The sequence below is a fragment of the Microcebus murinus genome, chromosome 17, assembly GCF_040939455.1.
Source record: "Microcebus murinus isolate Inina chromosome 17, M.murinus_Inina_mat1.0, whole genome shotgun sequence".
NCBI classification, from domain to species: domain Eukaryota; kingdom Metazoa; phylum Chordata; class Mammalia; order Primates; family Cheirogaleidae; genus Microcebus; species Microcebus murinus.
Window position 1 is genome coordinate 58,422,594 of NC_134120.1, and position 16,877 is coordinate 58,439,470.

General features: G+C 50.4%; 2 protein-coding genes across 2 annotated transcripts in view; both read right to left on the bottom strand.

Annotated features, from left to right (window-relative positions):
• The window catches only part of CIDEA (cell death inducing DFFA like effector a), a 511,919-nt gene that overhangs the window by 58,162 nt on the left and 436,880 nt on the right, over positions 1-16,877 (bottom strand). The gene's annotated exons all lie outside the window — the stretch shown is intronic.
• IMPA2 (inositol monophosphatase 2) overlaps positions 506-16,877 on the bottom strand; it is a 50,485-nt gene continuing 34,113 nt past the window's right edge. Inside the window, exons 6-8 of the mRNA XM_012746263.2 lie at positions 6,391-6,499; positions 5,690-5,841; positions 506-4,391 (exon numbers count right to left, since the gene is read on the bottom strand). Coding sequence (XP_012601717.2) covers positions 4,276-4,391; positions 5,690-5,841; positions 6,391-6,499 — 377 coding nt within the window. The 3' untranslated portion in view covers positions 506-4,275. The remainder of the gene's footprint in view (positions 4,392-5,689; positions 5,842-6,390; positions 6,500-16,877) is intronic.

Here is a 16,877-nt window from a genome sequence, read left to right on the forward strand (position 1 = left end):
CCTACCAAAGCCAAGCCCCTCTCCAGGCTTCCCAGCCAGCAGACGGGAAACACCCGCCCATGCACACATTCACATTGCACGTCCAAGTCCCTGCGCCGCGCCCAGCTCCTGAAGAGCGAAGCTAGTCACTGTGAAGACAGCAGGGGAGGCTCCCCGGGGTGACAGTGTTCAGGGGAGGAGTTCATGAAACAATTTTGAAAAGCAATCATGGCCTTTTCCTAGGAAAATGCAGCAAAGTATGAAACTACACGACTTAGAGAATCCTAACTCATTTGCACACATCACCTCTTCTAACACGCATGTGCGAGCTCCCGGGGCAGTTATTCTATCATCTGAGCCCTGAGACCTCCCCAAGCCCCGTCCTGCTCCTCCCCCCACCAGAAACCTACACAGTTCACTCCCCTCGGCTGGAACAACTGTTTTCATTTCATTTATATCACTAATCTTCAACTAACCTCATGGAAAACTAACCTCATTGGGAAAATCGAATCCAAGATCTTACATATTTTGGTTGCCCCAAATTAATTTGAACATGGCTTTAATATATAACATATATGTCGCACACATGCACACAGGATTCTGTGGGAAGGATGAAGATGGTATGGGCTGGAGGTGTCCCGGCGGTCCTCACACTCTTGAACTTGAGCACTCCTGGGTGAACAGATGATGTGTCTCTGCCTGTGACTCGAGGCTCCAGAAGTAGCAACACATGACACTGGTCCAACAGAGCAAGGCAGGCACTTGAAAGAATCTCTGCTGGCTTCTGGAAGAGTCTAAGGCACCCATGGCCCTGAGGTGCCCAGCAAGTCATTCCTCACAGCAGAATCTGGCCCAATTCACAGCTGTGTCAGGTGCAGGACAGTGGCCAGGCTGGTGCACGTTTCTATCTGTGTGACGGACCAGTAGGACAACGACTGGGACGAGGGTGCAGCCCACAACATTGGGATTACAGGCAGCAGAAGATTCATGTCGTCCTAAAGTTATTTTAGCAGAAATAAAACCCAGAAGAAGATGCTGTGCCACCGTGGCTGCTCACCCAGGTCCTGTTTGTGACACAGTGGTTGGGGGCCTGTCCAAGTGTCCTGGATGTGCACTGCGTGGCGCTGGAACTCACAGCTGGGTACCTGGGCGATCTGGTTCTCAGACTCATCTGGGGAAGCTCAGGCTAGAAGGTTCTAGGTGCTGGTGAAGTACTCACATCTACTGAGTGCCAAGGACATGCAGGGCACTGGCCAGGTCTTCACATGCCCCCATTTAGCCCCTGTGCCCCTGTCAGGAGGCAGCAGCTGCAGCTGCCGCCTGGGCTGAGGCCAGAGAGCAGGCGGCCCGGCCTCCGCGCGGTGGGGAGGAGGCGGCGCTCCCAGCCAGCTCTCCAGCAGACGCCCGCCAGCCCGCAGCTGTCCAGCTGCCCGCCCCCTCCCTGCGCAAGGCTTTCCCTTTAGGGCTGCCCTCATGGAGTCAGAGTGTCACAGAATTGTCTGCAACTCTAGGACGCCAATCTGGCTCCACTGTGCGACCACAGGTGCGTTACTTGCCCTGGCCCTGCATGGCCCAGGCTGGGTCCTCTTGACCCTGCTCCATGCTGCCTGGTCCCATCACACAGTGGTGGCCTCATGGGCAAGACTGCTATGGGAAATCTTTGAAGACTGGAGACTGAAAAAAAAACCAGGGAAGAATGCAGATTCCATAAAATAGACTTATATAAAATAAACCAAGATTTCAGATTATTGGAGTCACTCTGTGTGGTGCTACCCAATGGAACATTCTTAGATGATGAAGTATCTGCACTTTCTCTGTGTTGCCCGACATGGCAGCCGCCAGTCACATGTGAGAACTGAGTACTGGAATTGTGGCCAGAGCCACCAAGGAGTGAAATTTTAATATCATTTTAATTGATTCAACTTTATGTAGGTGCATGTGGTTAGTGGCTATTGTGTTAGACAGCACAGCTATAAACCTGGATTTCAGCAAGACCTCTGGCAGCATCTCCTGCCATCCTCTGGCCAATGCAGAGACGTGAGCCAGCTGCAGCACAGTGACTGCGCAGGGCGCTGTCTTGTGGCCACCCTCAGGGACGCGAGAGCACCTGGAGAGCTCTCAGGTAAGGTGCTGAGAGACTCAGCACTTCCCTCCATCGCCGACGTTCCCCCTGATTTGAATTAGAGTTGTTGATGGCAGGCTAAGCAAACATGAAGATAAGAAGCTTCCAGAGATGGGCACCAGGCTGGAGGGAACACCAGGTGCAAGGAGACCCTGACAGGCTGCGGCATGGGCAGTGGCAATGAGGCGACAGAGCGAGGACAAAACAGGCGTCCCACCAGGGCTTTATAACCCAGCCGTGCAGGGCATGCGGCGCAGTGTGCCTTAGCAGCTGTGCGCACTCGGGGCTCTTGCCACCCCAAGGGCTTCCGCAGGGTGACATGCGTGACCAAAGAGCAGAAGGAAGCCTGGGCTGGCTCAGTAAGGGACTCGGGGCGACGGCGCGCACCTCAGCGACTGCAGGATTACGCACCCAGGTGGAGGGGTCGCCCTCAGAGCCTGGGGAGGGGACAGAGCTGTATCACCTGGGGAACAAGGGCAGGCGAGAGGGTTACTGTTCCTCAAACACCAGTTATTCATGGACCTAACAGTTAAAATCAGAACAGAGGCAGTGTTATTATGGGACATTCTAACAATAAGGATGATCTAGGCACGGGATGGGCGGTCTCTGGAAGAACTATCGCCTCCACTGCCGGATCAATGGGAGGTGGGATGTGGTCAGGAGGGTGCAGGAGAACGGAGGCTCAGAGGGCCTCCTCTCCCCTGAAGCGGTGGCCCCCATGCACACGGATTCCTGCGCCATGGGCTCCGAGTCCCAAATGAGACCGGAGTCCTCACACCTCCTGTGCCGTCAGGGCTCACCTGGCCACCCTATTCGGACCAGAAGAGGAAACTCCTTCCTTTAGACCAGACGTCCTTAAACTATAGCCCGAGGGCCACATGCGGCCCACCGAGGACATTTATCTGGCCCGCCGGGTGTTTTTGTCACCGCTGCCTGTCCTGCTTAGCAGCTGGCTCATCCAGGGCCCACAGTGCATGTGTGGAATGTGCGCCCGCACTCTCCAACAGCCCTCCAATGGTCTGAGGGACAGTGAACTGGCCCCTGTTTAAAAAGTTTGAGGACCCCTGCTTTAGACAGTAAATTTATCAAAAAGCAGTGCAAGGGGAAGTGGAGGCAAGGCATTAGGGCACTTTGTTCCCAAAAATTCCTCCTCAGTGGAACCCCTCTCGGATTGTCCCTGGGCAGTGACCGGGCCTCTGTGGTTCGCCCAGGATGGCTGAGGCCAGGGTGTCCCAGTGGCCCTGAGCACCTCAGCAGGATCGAGTGCCCAGCCAGGGCTGATGAAAGCGATGGGGTTATGTGAGGGGCCAGACCGCATACGCCAGGGAGACACCCAACACCCTGTGTGGGCTGACAGCAAACCAGGCAGATTTAAGAGTGGGTCAGAATTTTCTCTGTTTTGAGACCAACTTTCTCAATTCTCACACCTCAGAAAGGATCACATGGGAATCTGCCTCCTAATGAGAAAATACACAGCCCAGAAAATATGGTACAATTTCTCCCCATTAAATGTTCACAGCAATAGCATTTCAGAGGTTTGTTTTTGGGCTGTCAGTTTTCCCTCAGTTGGTCCCATACTTGGACTTTGAACACTGACACGACAGTCACTGAACCACTTGCAGAGTGCTTATCGAAGGCAGCAAATGTCGCACACGGTCGCCCTTGGGTTTTGTGCGCAGCCCTTCCCAGACAGCCTACACCTGCAGCCGCCATCCCTCGGGCTCCTGGGCAGCAGTGACCACTGGGGACAGGCGGCCAGGGCCTGGCTTTGCTTGTCTGCACTCCTGAGTGGCGTGGGGCCTGGGAACGAGCCCGTTGGACGGCAACCCTAAAGCCTATCACCTTAGATTTGTATTCTGGAAAAAATCAAGGTTGGATTATCAATCTTCATTTCATAGGAGATTCGGGTTTTGACTCTGACAGAGGAGCATGTACTAACCTGAAAACGCTACATGTGCTTATAGAGAGAAACCAGCTAAACATCAAATCCTGGTGAGAGAGAAGTAGATTTAAAAGGCTTGCCGCACACTTTAGCAGGACACTTCCCTTTAGGGTAGCAAGGAGCAAAGCTTGAGACCCTGGCTTGGAGCACAGGCTGCTGGGGCCACCCGCTTCCCAGGGAGCCCCACAGCACCCCGTGGAAGCTTTCAGAGTTGCTCTGCTGTCCGCTGCCATCACTTCTCATCGTCCCGCCCATAGTTAATAGTCTGCAAGGCCTGAGCTACGAGCATTGCCATCTCTCGGGTGCCGGCAGCAACCACTCTGCAGGACATGAGGTCGAGGGGTCCACCTGGGGAAGACAGGGGAGAGCCAGGTCCTCGGTTACTGGAGAGGGCCGGACAATCCTGCATAACAACTTACCTATCACACACGCACCACGGAAAACAGCGCACGGGACCATGCCGAGTCCCAATACCTGCAGCAAACCGGTGGGCTTAGGAGCGAGCCCAGCAAGGAAGAGACGAATGGGGCCTGTCACCTCCCACCAGTCCAGGGCTGTACAGACCCGCAAGTCCCCGAAGCTGCAGCCATCTGAGAGACTGCGCTGGGAGAACATAAACCGCGGCGCAAGGCCACGTGGCAGACGGCACGGGGAGCCGTCCTTCCCTGTGCTGCCTGCGTGCGTGGGTCAGCTGGGCCTTGTGAATCCAGGGCTCTGACGCGGCAGTCTGGGCAGGGTCGTGCTGGCCTGTCCCAAGCCCACGGGTGCCCCTCTGCCCTGGGGACTGCACTCTGAGCAGCGGGGGGTGGACAGCGAAGCCCTGCATCTTCCTGGGGGTATGAAACAGGACTGACGTCGTGACTGGAGACCTGCAGCACATCCTCGAGCCTTGAGGAGCTCGTGACAGAATCCAGAGTCCTGGGGGCTTTTAAAATGTGAAACTTGCCTACTTGGTCCACTACAGTTGACACCTCTTCATTTTTATACCTTTCTGCTAGCGCGATTAGGGTCTTTCAAAGGAGAAATAAGAAAAAAAAGGAGAGCTCAAATTACTCAAATTACAAAAGATCCACTGTTCATACCCAGTGGTTAAGCGTGGGCCACAGCGTCTCTGTAACAGGGTCTGGGCTGAGGGCCAGGGGAGAACGGGTCTGTCTGAAGTAAGCGGACACGGCAGGGAGCGTCATGCAGGGGCTCACTCACGCTCCCAGGCCAGTCACCGGGACTGGTGTGACCGCAACACAGAGGGACTAGGCCATCTTCCCAATCCATGACGCTGAAACCCAGCAGGAGGCGAGTGCCCTGTACTGGTCTAATCCAACACCCACCGTGGGGTCCTGGGGAGGCACCTGACCTCAGGTACTCGGGACACGACACCTGCTCTGTCTACCTCGTTGGATTCTGTGGCATCTGGGTGTGTGTAGAAGCCCCTAGAAAACCGCTGGTGGTGTGTGAGCGTGAGGTACTGCTGTTATCTGGTCAAGATACCCTGATCCTGCAGGCTGAGGGGTGGGTAGCACTGCCCTCATGGCGCCCTTGCACAGTCTTGTCGGGGAGCGGGGGACTTGAGTGCCATGGGGGCCCCAGAAGCGCCCCGCCCATGACAGTCTAGTTTCTGCAGCTGCACCAGGGACAGGAGGGCTCACCCGAAGTGTCCATCACGATGCCGCCTGCTTCTCTGATGATGACTGTGGCGGCTGCCAGGTCCCAGCAGTGGAGGCCAAACTGGTAGTACGCGTCGGCGGCCCCCGAGGCCAGGTGGCAGAGCGCCAAGGTGGAGCTTCCGATCACTCGGACCCTGAGGGAGAGGGAGGGGGTGGCTGCAGGTGGAGGTGGGGTTCTTCATGCAGCGTGCAGCCGACTTTACCCGTCACCCCGCCTGGCACGAGAGACGTGCCTCAGAGAGACGTGGCCAGTGCAGCTGCAGACCTGAACTTCTGGTCTCTAGGGCTGGGCCTTCAGCGTGGTCGCGGCGCAGACCGCTGGCAGGGCGAGCGCACGGCTGGGCTCAGTCACCACTCAGGAGGCAGATCGGCTCAGCGTCCATCGGAAGCCGGCCCTTAGGGAGGACGCCGAGGACATGCAAGGTGTGCTGGCCGAGAGCCGAGGCCGTTACGCAGACTCTTTAAACAGCCACCAGAAGAGACACAGGCCCCGCAGACACTACAGTGCCGTGGCCGGAGGCTGGACCCGCCGCCTGGCTTCCCTGGGCCTGGTGTCGCCACGTGGCACACGCGGCCCTCTCCTGCTCCCGCCACTCAGGGCGTCCTCGAAACCCGGGAGTCTTAGCAAGAGTGTGTGCTGGCGCCTCCCCCTGGCCACAGCACTCCCAGGGCGGAGCCCATACCCGTGAGCCTTGGCGTGCAGCAGCCGCTCCATGTTGCCCAGGAACAGCTTCAGAGTCGCAGGGTCACGCTTGGGGCCGATTTCCGTGAGCACCAAGGCCCTGGAGAGCTCTGCGACAGAGAGGACTCCCGTCATCAGGAAGTCAACTGAGCAGTCATGGCTTCCCCTGAAGCAAACCTCACAGGTGAGCCTTTCTTTCTAGAGCAAGGGTCGCCTTGCGAGTGGTTTATGTATAAAGTTCCCTGATAGCCATGTTGAAAAATAAGGACACGGTGAGGAGAGAGCAAAACCCATGCTCTGACTACTCCATCGTCAGTCCTATCAGACCGCTGGCTTCAGACTGAGGGGGCAGACTTCTCGGTTCTCTCTCTTCTGGGATACTGCATCTTATACAGGCAGCACGACGCAATCTATCGTTGGAGAAAGCAACTGCCAGTAACACTGTCTTTGGAAAAGGAAGCTTTGACCCTCTGGACACAGCGGCAGCTGGCGCCTGTCATTTCTGCGCCCTCTCACGGCTCCCACTGCAGGTGGTGCACTGGGCACACGTGTACGTGACAGGCCGCAACACTGCCAGCCGCCAGGATGGGTGAGCCGGCTCGGGCCGAGGACGTGCCTGGGGCTCCCCCCCCCCCACGCTGGGGGCCTGGCGAGGCTGGTCCTGCTTTCCACACGCCCAACACGGCCCGCCCCGGCCCCGGCCCGCAGGCCTCGCTGCTCAGACAGGACGCAGCACACCAGGTGTGCTGAGATGACAAGGCAGAGCCACTCCACAAGGATGGGGAGACCGCCTCCGTTACGCCGTTTCACTCGGGGCCCAATTCCGCGTCACCGTTTCTGAGTCATCCTCTTACCTAGGAAATCTCTCAGACAGAATCTGAGAGACCCATCTGCCCTTTGCGTAGAGCCCTCCACGGCCGCTCTCATTTTATAAGAATCTAGTACTGTATACAACACTAACTTTGGGGGAAAATTAATTCTGAATTATAATATTTTATTTAAAAATGCCCTTTTGAAAGATAATGTATAGTAACTTGGGGAGTTCCTGTTAAACGAAAATTAAAAATAGAAATTGGACTCACCAAAGAAGAGAGACATATGGCCAGAAACCATATGAAAAGATGACCATGTCACGCGTCACGAGGGAGACACAGACTAACACCGCACGGAGACACCTCTAGACACATAAGGGTGGCCCAACCCAGAATACCGCCCACACCAGAGGCCGCCAGGACGCGGAGCGGCAGGAACTCCTGTTCACTGCGACGTGGTACGGCCACTTTGGAAAACTAAACATACTCTTACCATAGGGCTCAGCAATGGCGCTTCTTGGCATTCGCCCAAAGGAGTCAAGAATTTATATTTCCACACAAAAACCTATAAATGACCACCCATAGCAGTTTTATTGATTATTGCCAAAACTTGGAAGCAATCGAGGTGTCCTTCAGGAGGTGAGCAGTGATGTGGTCCATCCAAACAGTGCAACATTGTTCAGTGCTAAAAAGAAACAAGCCAGTCAGCCACGAACACTCGGAGGAACCCTCAGTGCGTATCAGCAAGTGAGAGACGCCAGTGTGAAAACCACCTCCCGTGTGACTCCAACTGTGTGACGTTCTGGACAAGGCAAAACCGTGGACACAGTGGAAAGATGGGTGGTTGCAGGGGCTGGGGGGGAGGTGACCAGAGGAGCCCAGGGGATGCGGGGCAGTGACACTGATCTGTATGACGCTGGATAGCAGACACATGTCCTTTATGCGTCTGTCAAAAGAAAGTACCACAACATGCAGCAGTGAGCCTGAACGTGACTATGACATGGGGCGAGGACACCGCCGCAGCGCAGGTTTCTCAGTGGAACCGCACACCCCGCTGTGGGTGCAGATGGTGGGGAGGCTGCATGGGCAGGAACGTGGGAACTTCCTCTCTGCACCTTCGGCTCAATTTTGCTGTGGATCCAATAAAGCAGAAGGAAGAAAAGAAAAAAGAGAAGAAAAAAACTCGATGGCTTGCATGTTATTTCAGCCAGGAAAGTCAAGGAAGGATGGACTGTCCCAGAGGAGGCCATGCAGGGCAAAAGAAGTGTGGTGTTCTGCCTAAGCCACCCTATTTCTTTTCTTATTTTCTTGAGATAGGATCTTGCTCTGTTGCTCAGGCTAGAGTGCAGTGGCATCATCATAGCTCACTGCAACCTTGAATTCCTGGGCTCAAGTGATCCTCTTGCCTCAGCCTCTTGAGTAGCTGGGACTACAGGCATGTGCCATGACACCCAGCTGATTTTCCTATATTTTCTAGAGATGGAGTCTTGCTATGTTGTCCAGGCTGGTCTCCAACTCCTAGACTGAAGCCATCATCCCACTTCAGCCTCCCAAAGTGCTGGGATTACAGGTGTGAATCATTGCAGCCACCCCAATCCTATTTCTAATTTACTTCAAATCTTACACACACCAACACATGTACCCATAGTATTTTTTAAAACATTTTTGTAGGTTATTCTGTTACTGTTTTGATATAAGAACATTTTGTATACATCCTTTACCATCAGTACCTTGCTCTTAACGACTACGTCCTATTCCATTCACTGCAATAACTGCAATTTATTTAACCATTGCCCTAGAGATGAACATTTTCCATTTTCCTTATAAACGATCCTAAAATAAATATCTGTCTACATAGGTCTGTAAAGTCTCATTGATTTTTTTTAAAGATAGCTTGATAGCAGTGGGATTTCTGAGTCAAAGGGTGTGCGTATGTTAGATTTCGATATGATTTCCCAAACTGCTCTTGTGAAAGGCTGCATCAGTTTTACGCACCTTCCAGCAACCTCACCAGGGTATGAGAGATCCTGAATTATTTTCATGTTCCTAATAAGTATCCCTTACTGCCGAATATACACTTTAAGAGAGATTTTTCTTGGCCGGGCGTGGTGGCTCATGCCTGTAACCCTAGCACTCTGGGAGGCCAAAGTGGGCAGATTGCTCGAGTACAGGAGTTCGAAACCAGCCTGAGTGAGACCCCGTCTCTACTAAAAATAGAAAGAAATTAATTGATGGACTAAAAAAATATATATACCAAAAACTAGCCGAGCATGGTGGCACATGCCTGTAGTCCCAGCTACTCGGGAAGCTGAGGCAGTAGGATTGCTTGAGCCCAGGAGTTTGAGGTTGCTGTGAGCTAGGCTGATGCCACAGCACTCACTCTAGCCCAGGCAACAACAGAGTGAGACTCTGTCTCAAAAAAAAAAAAAAAAAAAAAAAAATAGATTTTTCTCTGAGAGATAAGATGAATAGAATGAAGTTTGTACATACAGGGTGTTCCCTGGATCCAGTCTTAATCACCCAGGGCAGATATTAAGGAAGACATTGAAGATCCCCTAGGAACTAGGAAGCTTAACAGTGAATTTCCATAGGGAGACAAGCACCTACTCCTAACCAGGGACAGAAGATGTGACCACTCGCCAAGGCCAAGGCCTGGCCCATTCTCTGCACGTGATGAAGGGCTTATTATAGGGTGAGTGGAGGGAAGTCACAGGTGCCAGCCTGGGCAGGCAGGCTCCTCCTGCCAGGGCTGATGCAGGGAGAGCACCCCAGAGTTAGGTAGGGATGAGGTTGGTAGGTGGCACAGACCAATGAGGGAGTACATACCACAACAGCGAGAAATGGTGGTTTAGGGACTTTCCTTCCACCAGGGTATGTGCAGAGGGCTGGAGAACCTGCTGGCAGGTAACCTTTCTCCGTTAGCATAGCAAAAATCACAGCCCCTAGCACCATGACAGTCTGGAGCCAGCCATACAAGGACAGAAAATGGGAGGGTACGTGACTCAGGGAATCTCCACCCACTCCCCTGAAAAGACATGAATATTCCAACCCCAGCTTAACATACTGTTAGGGATTAGCATAAAGGACAACCCTAACCCTGGGATGACACTGTTCCTTACTGGAGCAGTCCATTCTCTGCTGACCTTGAGACTGTGCCATACCTTCTATACTCTGTCTTTAAACTCAGGGTCTTTCCCACTCACGGGGTAGACCTGTTCCTCTCTCTGGAACTTACTTCCGCTTTGCAATAAAAGCTGCTCGTGTGGCAGTGCTTCGTGTCTGTCATCGCTCCAGTGCAGCCGAGCTTGTAAGTCTTCCAAGCAAGGAGCCAAAGAACCAGGACGACATCTTTCTCTCTCTAAAACCAACCCCGATGCCAGGGCTATTTCACAAAGGGAAGTTGAGTCACGTGGAGGAAACAGCCATCTCTCATAGTTAGCACATCCTTGCTCTCTTCCAGACAGCAGTCCCAGCCCATGTCACCAAGGCGAGGTGACCTGCTCATGAGGTGGTGCCAGGCTTAAACTCAGGCTGGATGCTGATTTTGTAAAAGAAAGGGGTTTCTTCCCCGTTTTCCAATCTGTGATAGGACTGCCGTGCATCCAGCACCTTCTTCTGGGTGCCATGAATTCATTCTTTCTTATCCTTGCCCGCATATTAATATTTTTCCCCGATGAAATCAAAAACAGAGTGAAGATGAAGTCTGAGTGTCACCACCTATAGGCAAAATACTTTCTATTGTTTTATGTTTCTTCAGATAAGGGGGAAAAGGCAATTTATTACAATCTTCTCTACTTAATATTGTCTTGTAATTATTTCTGACTGGTTTTCCACAATTACTATAATTTTTGCATTTTTTTTTTACCATTGGTCCTATATTTACCACAATATTTTAGCTCTTAATCAAATACATGTTTTTAATTTAAAATATACTATGATTTCATGAGGGGACAGAGAGTTATTCTATAATGGGTACGGCATACATGTTTGGGATAATAAAAAATTTGGAAATGCACAGTGGTGATGGTTGTACAACACTGTGAATGTAATTACTGCCACTGAATAGTATGCTTAAAAACAACTAAAATGGCAAAACTTATATATATTACCATAATTTAAAAAATCTAGTAGATTTTGAAGTAAGGCATCTCTGGATATTCTTTCAGTAAATAGACTGTAGGGTGAAAAAAGGTCTGTGACTTCTGACAGTTTGAAAACCCTTTTTCTGGTTGAGCAATACTAGTTGAAATACCCAGAGTATGGACAAGTACTGCTGTCTTAAGAGAAAACGTGCAATGGAAAGGTAAGGGAGGAAGGTCATTTGCATGCACTGAAATATGTGCCACGGGAAGGGGACAATCATGCCTGCAGGCACCGGCCACTTCCGCAGAGCCGCGGGCCCTGTGACTACTTACACCAGTGCGAGTCTTGCCAACAGGCCCCAGTGCATTCAGACCTCTTGCACACCATTAATAGCTATCCATGTGACAATGAGAATCAACTTCACTTAACTTAAAAACATAGGCACTGAACAGAACCATCCTGCCAGGAACTGGGGCGGGGTGGGGAGAAACGCCCCGTGGGCGCGGGCCCGACTCCGGGTGCAGGGCCCCGACTCCGGGTGCGGGGCCCCGACTCCGGGTGCGGGGCCCGACTCCGGGTGCGGGGCCGACTCCGGGTGCGGGGCCCGACTCCGGGTGCGGGGCCCGACTCCGGGTGCGGGGCCCGACTCCGGGTGCGGGGCCCGACTCCGGGTGCGGGGCCGACTCCAGGTGCAGGGCCCGACTCCGGTTGTGGGGCTCGACTCCGGTCTGGGGCGCAGGGAAGTGAAAAAATACTAAAAACTATAATTCAAAAAATACTCTTGTGAAATAATAATTTAAAAAAAAGACTTGAAATTACATATTGAAAGGGCACACCATGTACCAAGGAAAACTGACTCAGAAGAAACGGCACTGAGATACACGCTAATAAAATTACTCTAAAAGAAAAGAAAAAAAGGTCTTTGGGCATCCAGGAAAACTAAAGTTCCTTATGAGCGAAAGAAAATCAAAGTCTTCAGACTCTGCCCATGCTAAAAGACAATGGAGACATTCAGGACAACAGAATGTGAGCCATGGGTTTTATTGCCAGAAAAATGGACTTTCAAATATAAAGGCCACCTACAAACTGCAACGAACGAACTCAGGGAACATCTGTTCTCATGAGCTGAGCCCTTGCTGAGAAATCAACTAAAGCAGACGCTCTCGAAGTGTGGTCCCCGAGACCCCTTCAGCAGGGTGTGGAGCTAAGCCAATTTCATGCGACACTAAGACGCTCTCCCGGCGGTGACGCCTGCACCGATGGCAGAGCAGGGCGGTGGGGCAGGCAGCACCTGCAGCAGCGGCCGCGGCACCAGCCTCCACGTTGCTCCACGCAGAGTGGGGGAACGTCAGATTCACTTAAGAATAGCAAAAGTTATTAATTGCATTAAATCTTGAATCTAAGTAGATGTCTTTTGAATATTCTGTGATAAGGGAAGGATGCAAAGAGAATTTAGGTAAACTATGGTTATTCAGACTTGGGTACTTGGAAGACATTTTCTTGAAAAAGAAGTGAGTCCATCACTTTAATTGCCAAGGTTGCCAATGATAACATTCAAGCTTTCAAGTGGAAATTAGAATTTGGGAAAAATTGTCTACCACCATAAGCTTGCCATCTTCCCAACACTTAAAGACTTCTCCTAAGAGTGGTGATATTAATGAGCATGACAGTTTTTAGTATTTTATAATGAAGTACATCAACATTAGGAAGAGTTGAAAGTCTCAGCAAACCCATTACCCAGTGAACAACATATGAAGTTACAAAACTATCCATGGGCAAAAGATCTATTCAAGGTACAGGACAGCCCAGTGGATCTCAGTGTGACTTACAACCAAAAACCCATTGCTGTGTTAGATGTCACATTGCAACTAACCTTTAGGAAACTGCTACTCATTGAGTTTTGGTCTAGCATCATAGAAGAATATCTTCAATTATCTGAAGACACAATTAAAACAACTGCTTCCTTTTCCAGCTGCGTATCTGTGTGAAGCCACATTTTCTCCATACATCAAAGCAATTTATTACAACAGATTGAATACAGAAGCCGGTATGAAAATCCAGTTGTCTTCTATTAAGTCAGACATAAAGAGATTTGGAAAAAATGTAAAGCAATGCCACTTTCCTCACTGAAAATTTTTTTTGTTTTGGAAAATATGACTATTTTCCATAAAAATATATTATTCATGTTTAAATATAATGAATCTTTCATTTTTAAAAATGAATTAATATTTTAAAGATTTCTTAGTTCAAATTTCTAATACATAAATATCAACAGATTTAGCTCTTTGAGGGACTTCAGTAATTTTTTCAGAAGTGCAAATGGGTTGGTCCTAAGATCAAAAAGTGCACAGAAATCACACAACCAAAATAACTGCAGATACATCGACACACAGGACTGGTGGTGGGTGCTAAATCTGTATCTACCTGTGGAACCAAGACTGAATTATGGCTTTAAAGTGACAGCAGGGTGACAGCAGGGCAACAGCAAGGTGGATTGCCGCCTCCCACAACAGCCATCCAAAGGTGAGAATGGAGAGAGGGTGTAGACGGTAGAATAAGCTTGCCAAGTGCCTCGTGGTTACTGAGAGTAAAAGGATATTGTTTTAAACATACACTGGAGTATGAGAAGAAGCAGGGAAGAAGAGATTACAAGCAAGTTCAGTAACCCCAAAAAGAAGGGAGCAGGTATATTCTATAAAAATTTTAATATAAAGGGAATTATAAAAACAAAAATTTAAAACTCTCTAAATATTAAAAATTATAGCAAAACAAAGAATAAAAGCAAACAAAATAGCTGCTTATTTTAAAAACACTTAACATAGACAATGAAAGGATAAACTATTGAATTTCTTTTTCTTTTTTTTTTTTTGAGACAGAGTCTCACTTTGTTGCCCAGGCTAGAGTGAGTGCCGTGGCGTCAGCCTAGCTCACAGCAACCTCAGACTCCTGGGCTCGAGTGATCCTTCTGCCTCAGCCTCCCGAGTAGCTGGGACTACAGGCATGCGCCATCATGCCCGGTTAATTTTTTCTATCTATATTAGTTGGCCAATTAATTTATTTCTATTTATAGTAGAGATGGCGTCTCGCTCTTGCTCAGGCTGGTTTCGAACTCCTGACCTCAAGCAATCCACCGCCTCAGCCTCCCAGAGTGCTAGGATTACAGGCGTGAGCCATTGCACCCAGTCTATTAAATTTCTTGAACAGTTATCTATGGGGAGAGGGAGGGTTGGGAGGACAAGGACAGATGCTAAACCTCTTTGAATATACTTTATGGATTTGACTTGAGAACGCTATACTTATTTTTACATAATTATAAAATGAAATCAAATTTTCAAAAAGTAATCCCTATAAGTTAAAATTAAAGTAAAATAAGCATCTAAATGATCATTCTCAGCAGGTAACAGAATGAGGGAATGCACTGACTCTACATTCTACCGGGAGAGGCACTAAGCACAAAAAGACAAAGCAAAATTAAGAACCCTTCAAACTATTTTCAGTAATCATCTGTTGACAGCAGGGCTAGCAGTGTTACTCCACAACTGATAAATGTGTATTGTGGGTTTAAAGCAAATAAGTGACTGTGCAACATTCTGAATTTGATCACTCCTGGTGTCCCTGTGAACAGGGTCTTAGCACGGGGGAGAGCAGACCGAGAGTTAAGTAGCAAAGCCAGCAGTCATGAATTTCAATCCAAAACATCAGTATAACTCAGATGAATTTTATATTTAAAAACCAACTCACTTCCTAGCTCTGTCTACAGAAAAGGCCTAGCAACAAAGACCAACCGTTTGGGAGCAATAAGTTCCCCCAAACCCAGATTGTGGCCTTGGAAGGCCATTCATTTTCCAAAAAATGAGACAATTGGAAATTTGAACACTGACTGGAGATTTGATGATTTCAGGAATGAATAATTTTTGGCAGGGAGAACGCTGGTGTTGTGATTATGTTTTGAAAAGAATAGTCTGTGCATTTTGGAGCTACGAATACAGCTGACATCCTCTCTAGTGTGTCGCCTTGATGCCTGGGGTTTGTCGGGGGCTGGGTGGGGTGACTGAGAGTTAGCCGGCAGCGCTGCCACGATGACAGCTTTCTGCCCACTTTGTGTCTCTGGAATTCCACAGGGTAGAATTGGAAGAAAAAGCTCCTAATGAAATTCTGGCCTTCATCTAGTCCTTCACCTCTACACGGTGTAGTTTTTTTCTGTTTTTAATTTGTGAGTTGATGACATTCCAGAAAGGCGTAATGGGAATAACAAAGGAGGCCAAGGGAAGCAGAGACAGGATTAAAGTGGTGGTTTTAACAGCTGTGTCCTCCAGAAATGCAGCCTAATTTTAACAGCAGGTCATGACTTGACTGGTCTTGCACAATGCCTCCCATTTCTTCTTGGATAATGGCTCTTATTTTTGGACACTTTGTACCTGGTACTGTGCTGGATGCCTTATGTATAATATATAACTTTATTTCATCCTCACAGTTATTCTTGTCATCATCATCCTCATTTTAAACATGAGGACTGAGGTTCAGAAAGGTTAACCTACTTGCTCAAGTTCAAGTTGCTGTAGAAGGTGGCAGAATCAGGGTCTGAAGTCAGGTCTGTACGGTGCTGAAGATGCTTTTGCTACACAGAGCCTACTCTGGCACCTCCTACTGAAACCCAGTTACCAATAAAAAAGAAAACGGCCAGGGTCGAAAGCAACTCACTGCACGTTATCTGCCATCGTTTTTAGAAAGCTGCCATGAGCTGTGGAACAAAGCACTCTGGAGGGAAGGAGCCATGGCCCAGCAGGGAGCCGACCGCCAAGTCTGAGCAATGTGTGCCACAGGGACGAAGTTACCAGGCGCCCCTGGGGGCTGGAGGGAGCGGGCCAGGCAGGGCCCTGCCCCGGGGGCTGGTGCCTGTACCGGCAGGCCTCCCTCCCTCCCAGGTCGTGAGCTGCTGTGCAGGCGGCCAACCAGGAAGCTGAGTGCGCAGGAACAGAGCTGTGTCACAATCCAACGAAATATAGAGAAAAGTTCACCTGAGCATGTTTAATAGCGGCTTCCTCACCACCATGTTACTCAATTAGACTCGAGTGGGTGCCTCCTGGCCTGCAGAGCTGTAATTAACGCTATGCTTTACACAGCAAACAAAACACTCCGAGCGGGAAGAGGGCAGGCTCTCTGTGTTCAGAAGCTCCAACTGGCCGGGCCGCCCTGCCAGCTCGCTCAGAGGCCCCTGCGTCCCCTGCGTCCCCTTCCAATGCGCCGGCCGCTGGGGATTCTGGCGGCTCTGCAGCAGCCGCTGTCCTCTCCACCCCCCACCCTCCTGCTCGTCCTTCACGTGGTGGCGGTCTGTCGCCTAACAGCCGACCTGCCCCAGCCCGCCACTCCCGCCGAGCGCAGGGGACACCCTGACTCCTCTCACTGCCTTTGGGGCCATCCAGCCACAGGCGTCAACCAGGGAGGAACAGATGGGGCATAAAGAGAGATGCAGTGAGAAGGGAGCTAGGAAAGGCCTTTAAAAAGAGGCTGGAAATGGCAGGTACGGGGTGACATGACCTCCAGCAGTTGGATGTGACTGGGAGTCCGGGGACAGGATGTCCAGCTCCAGAAA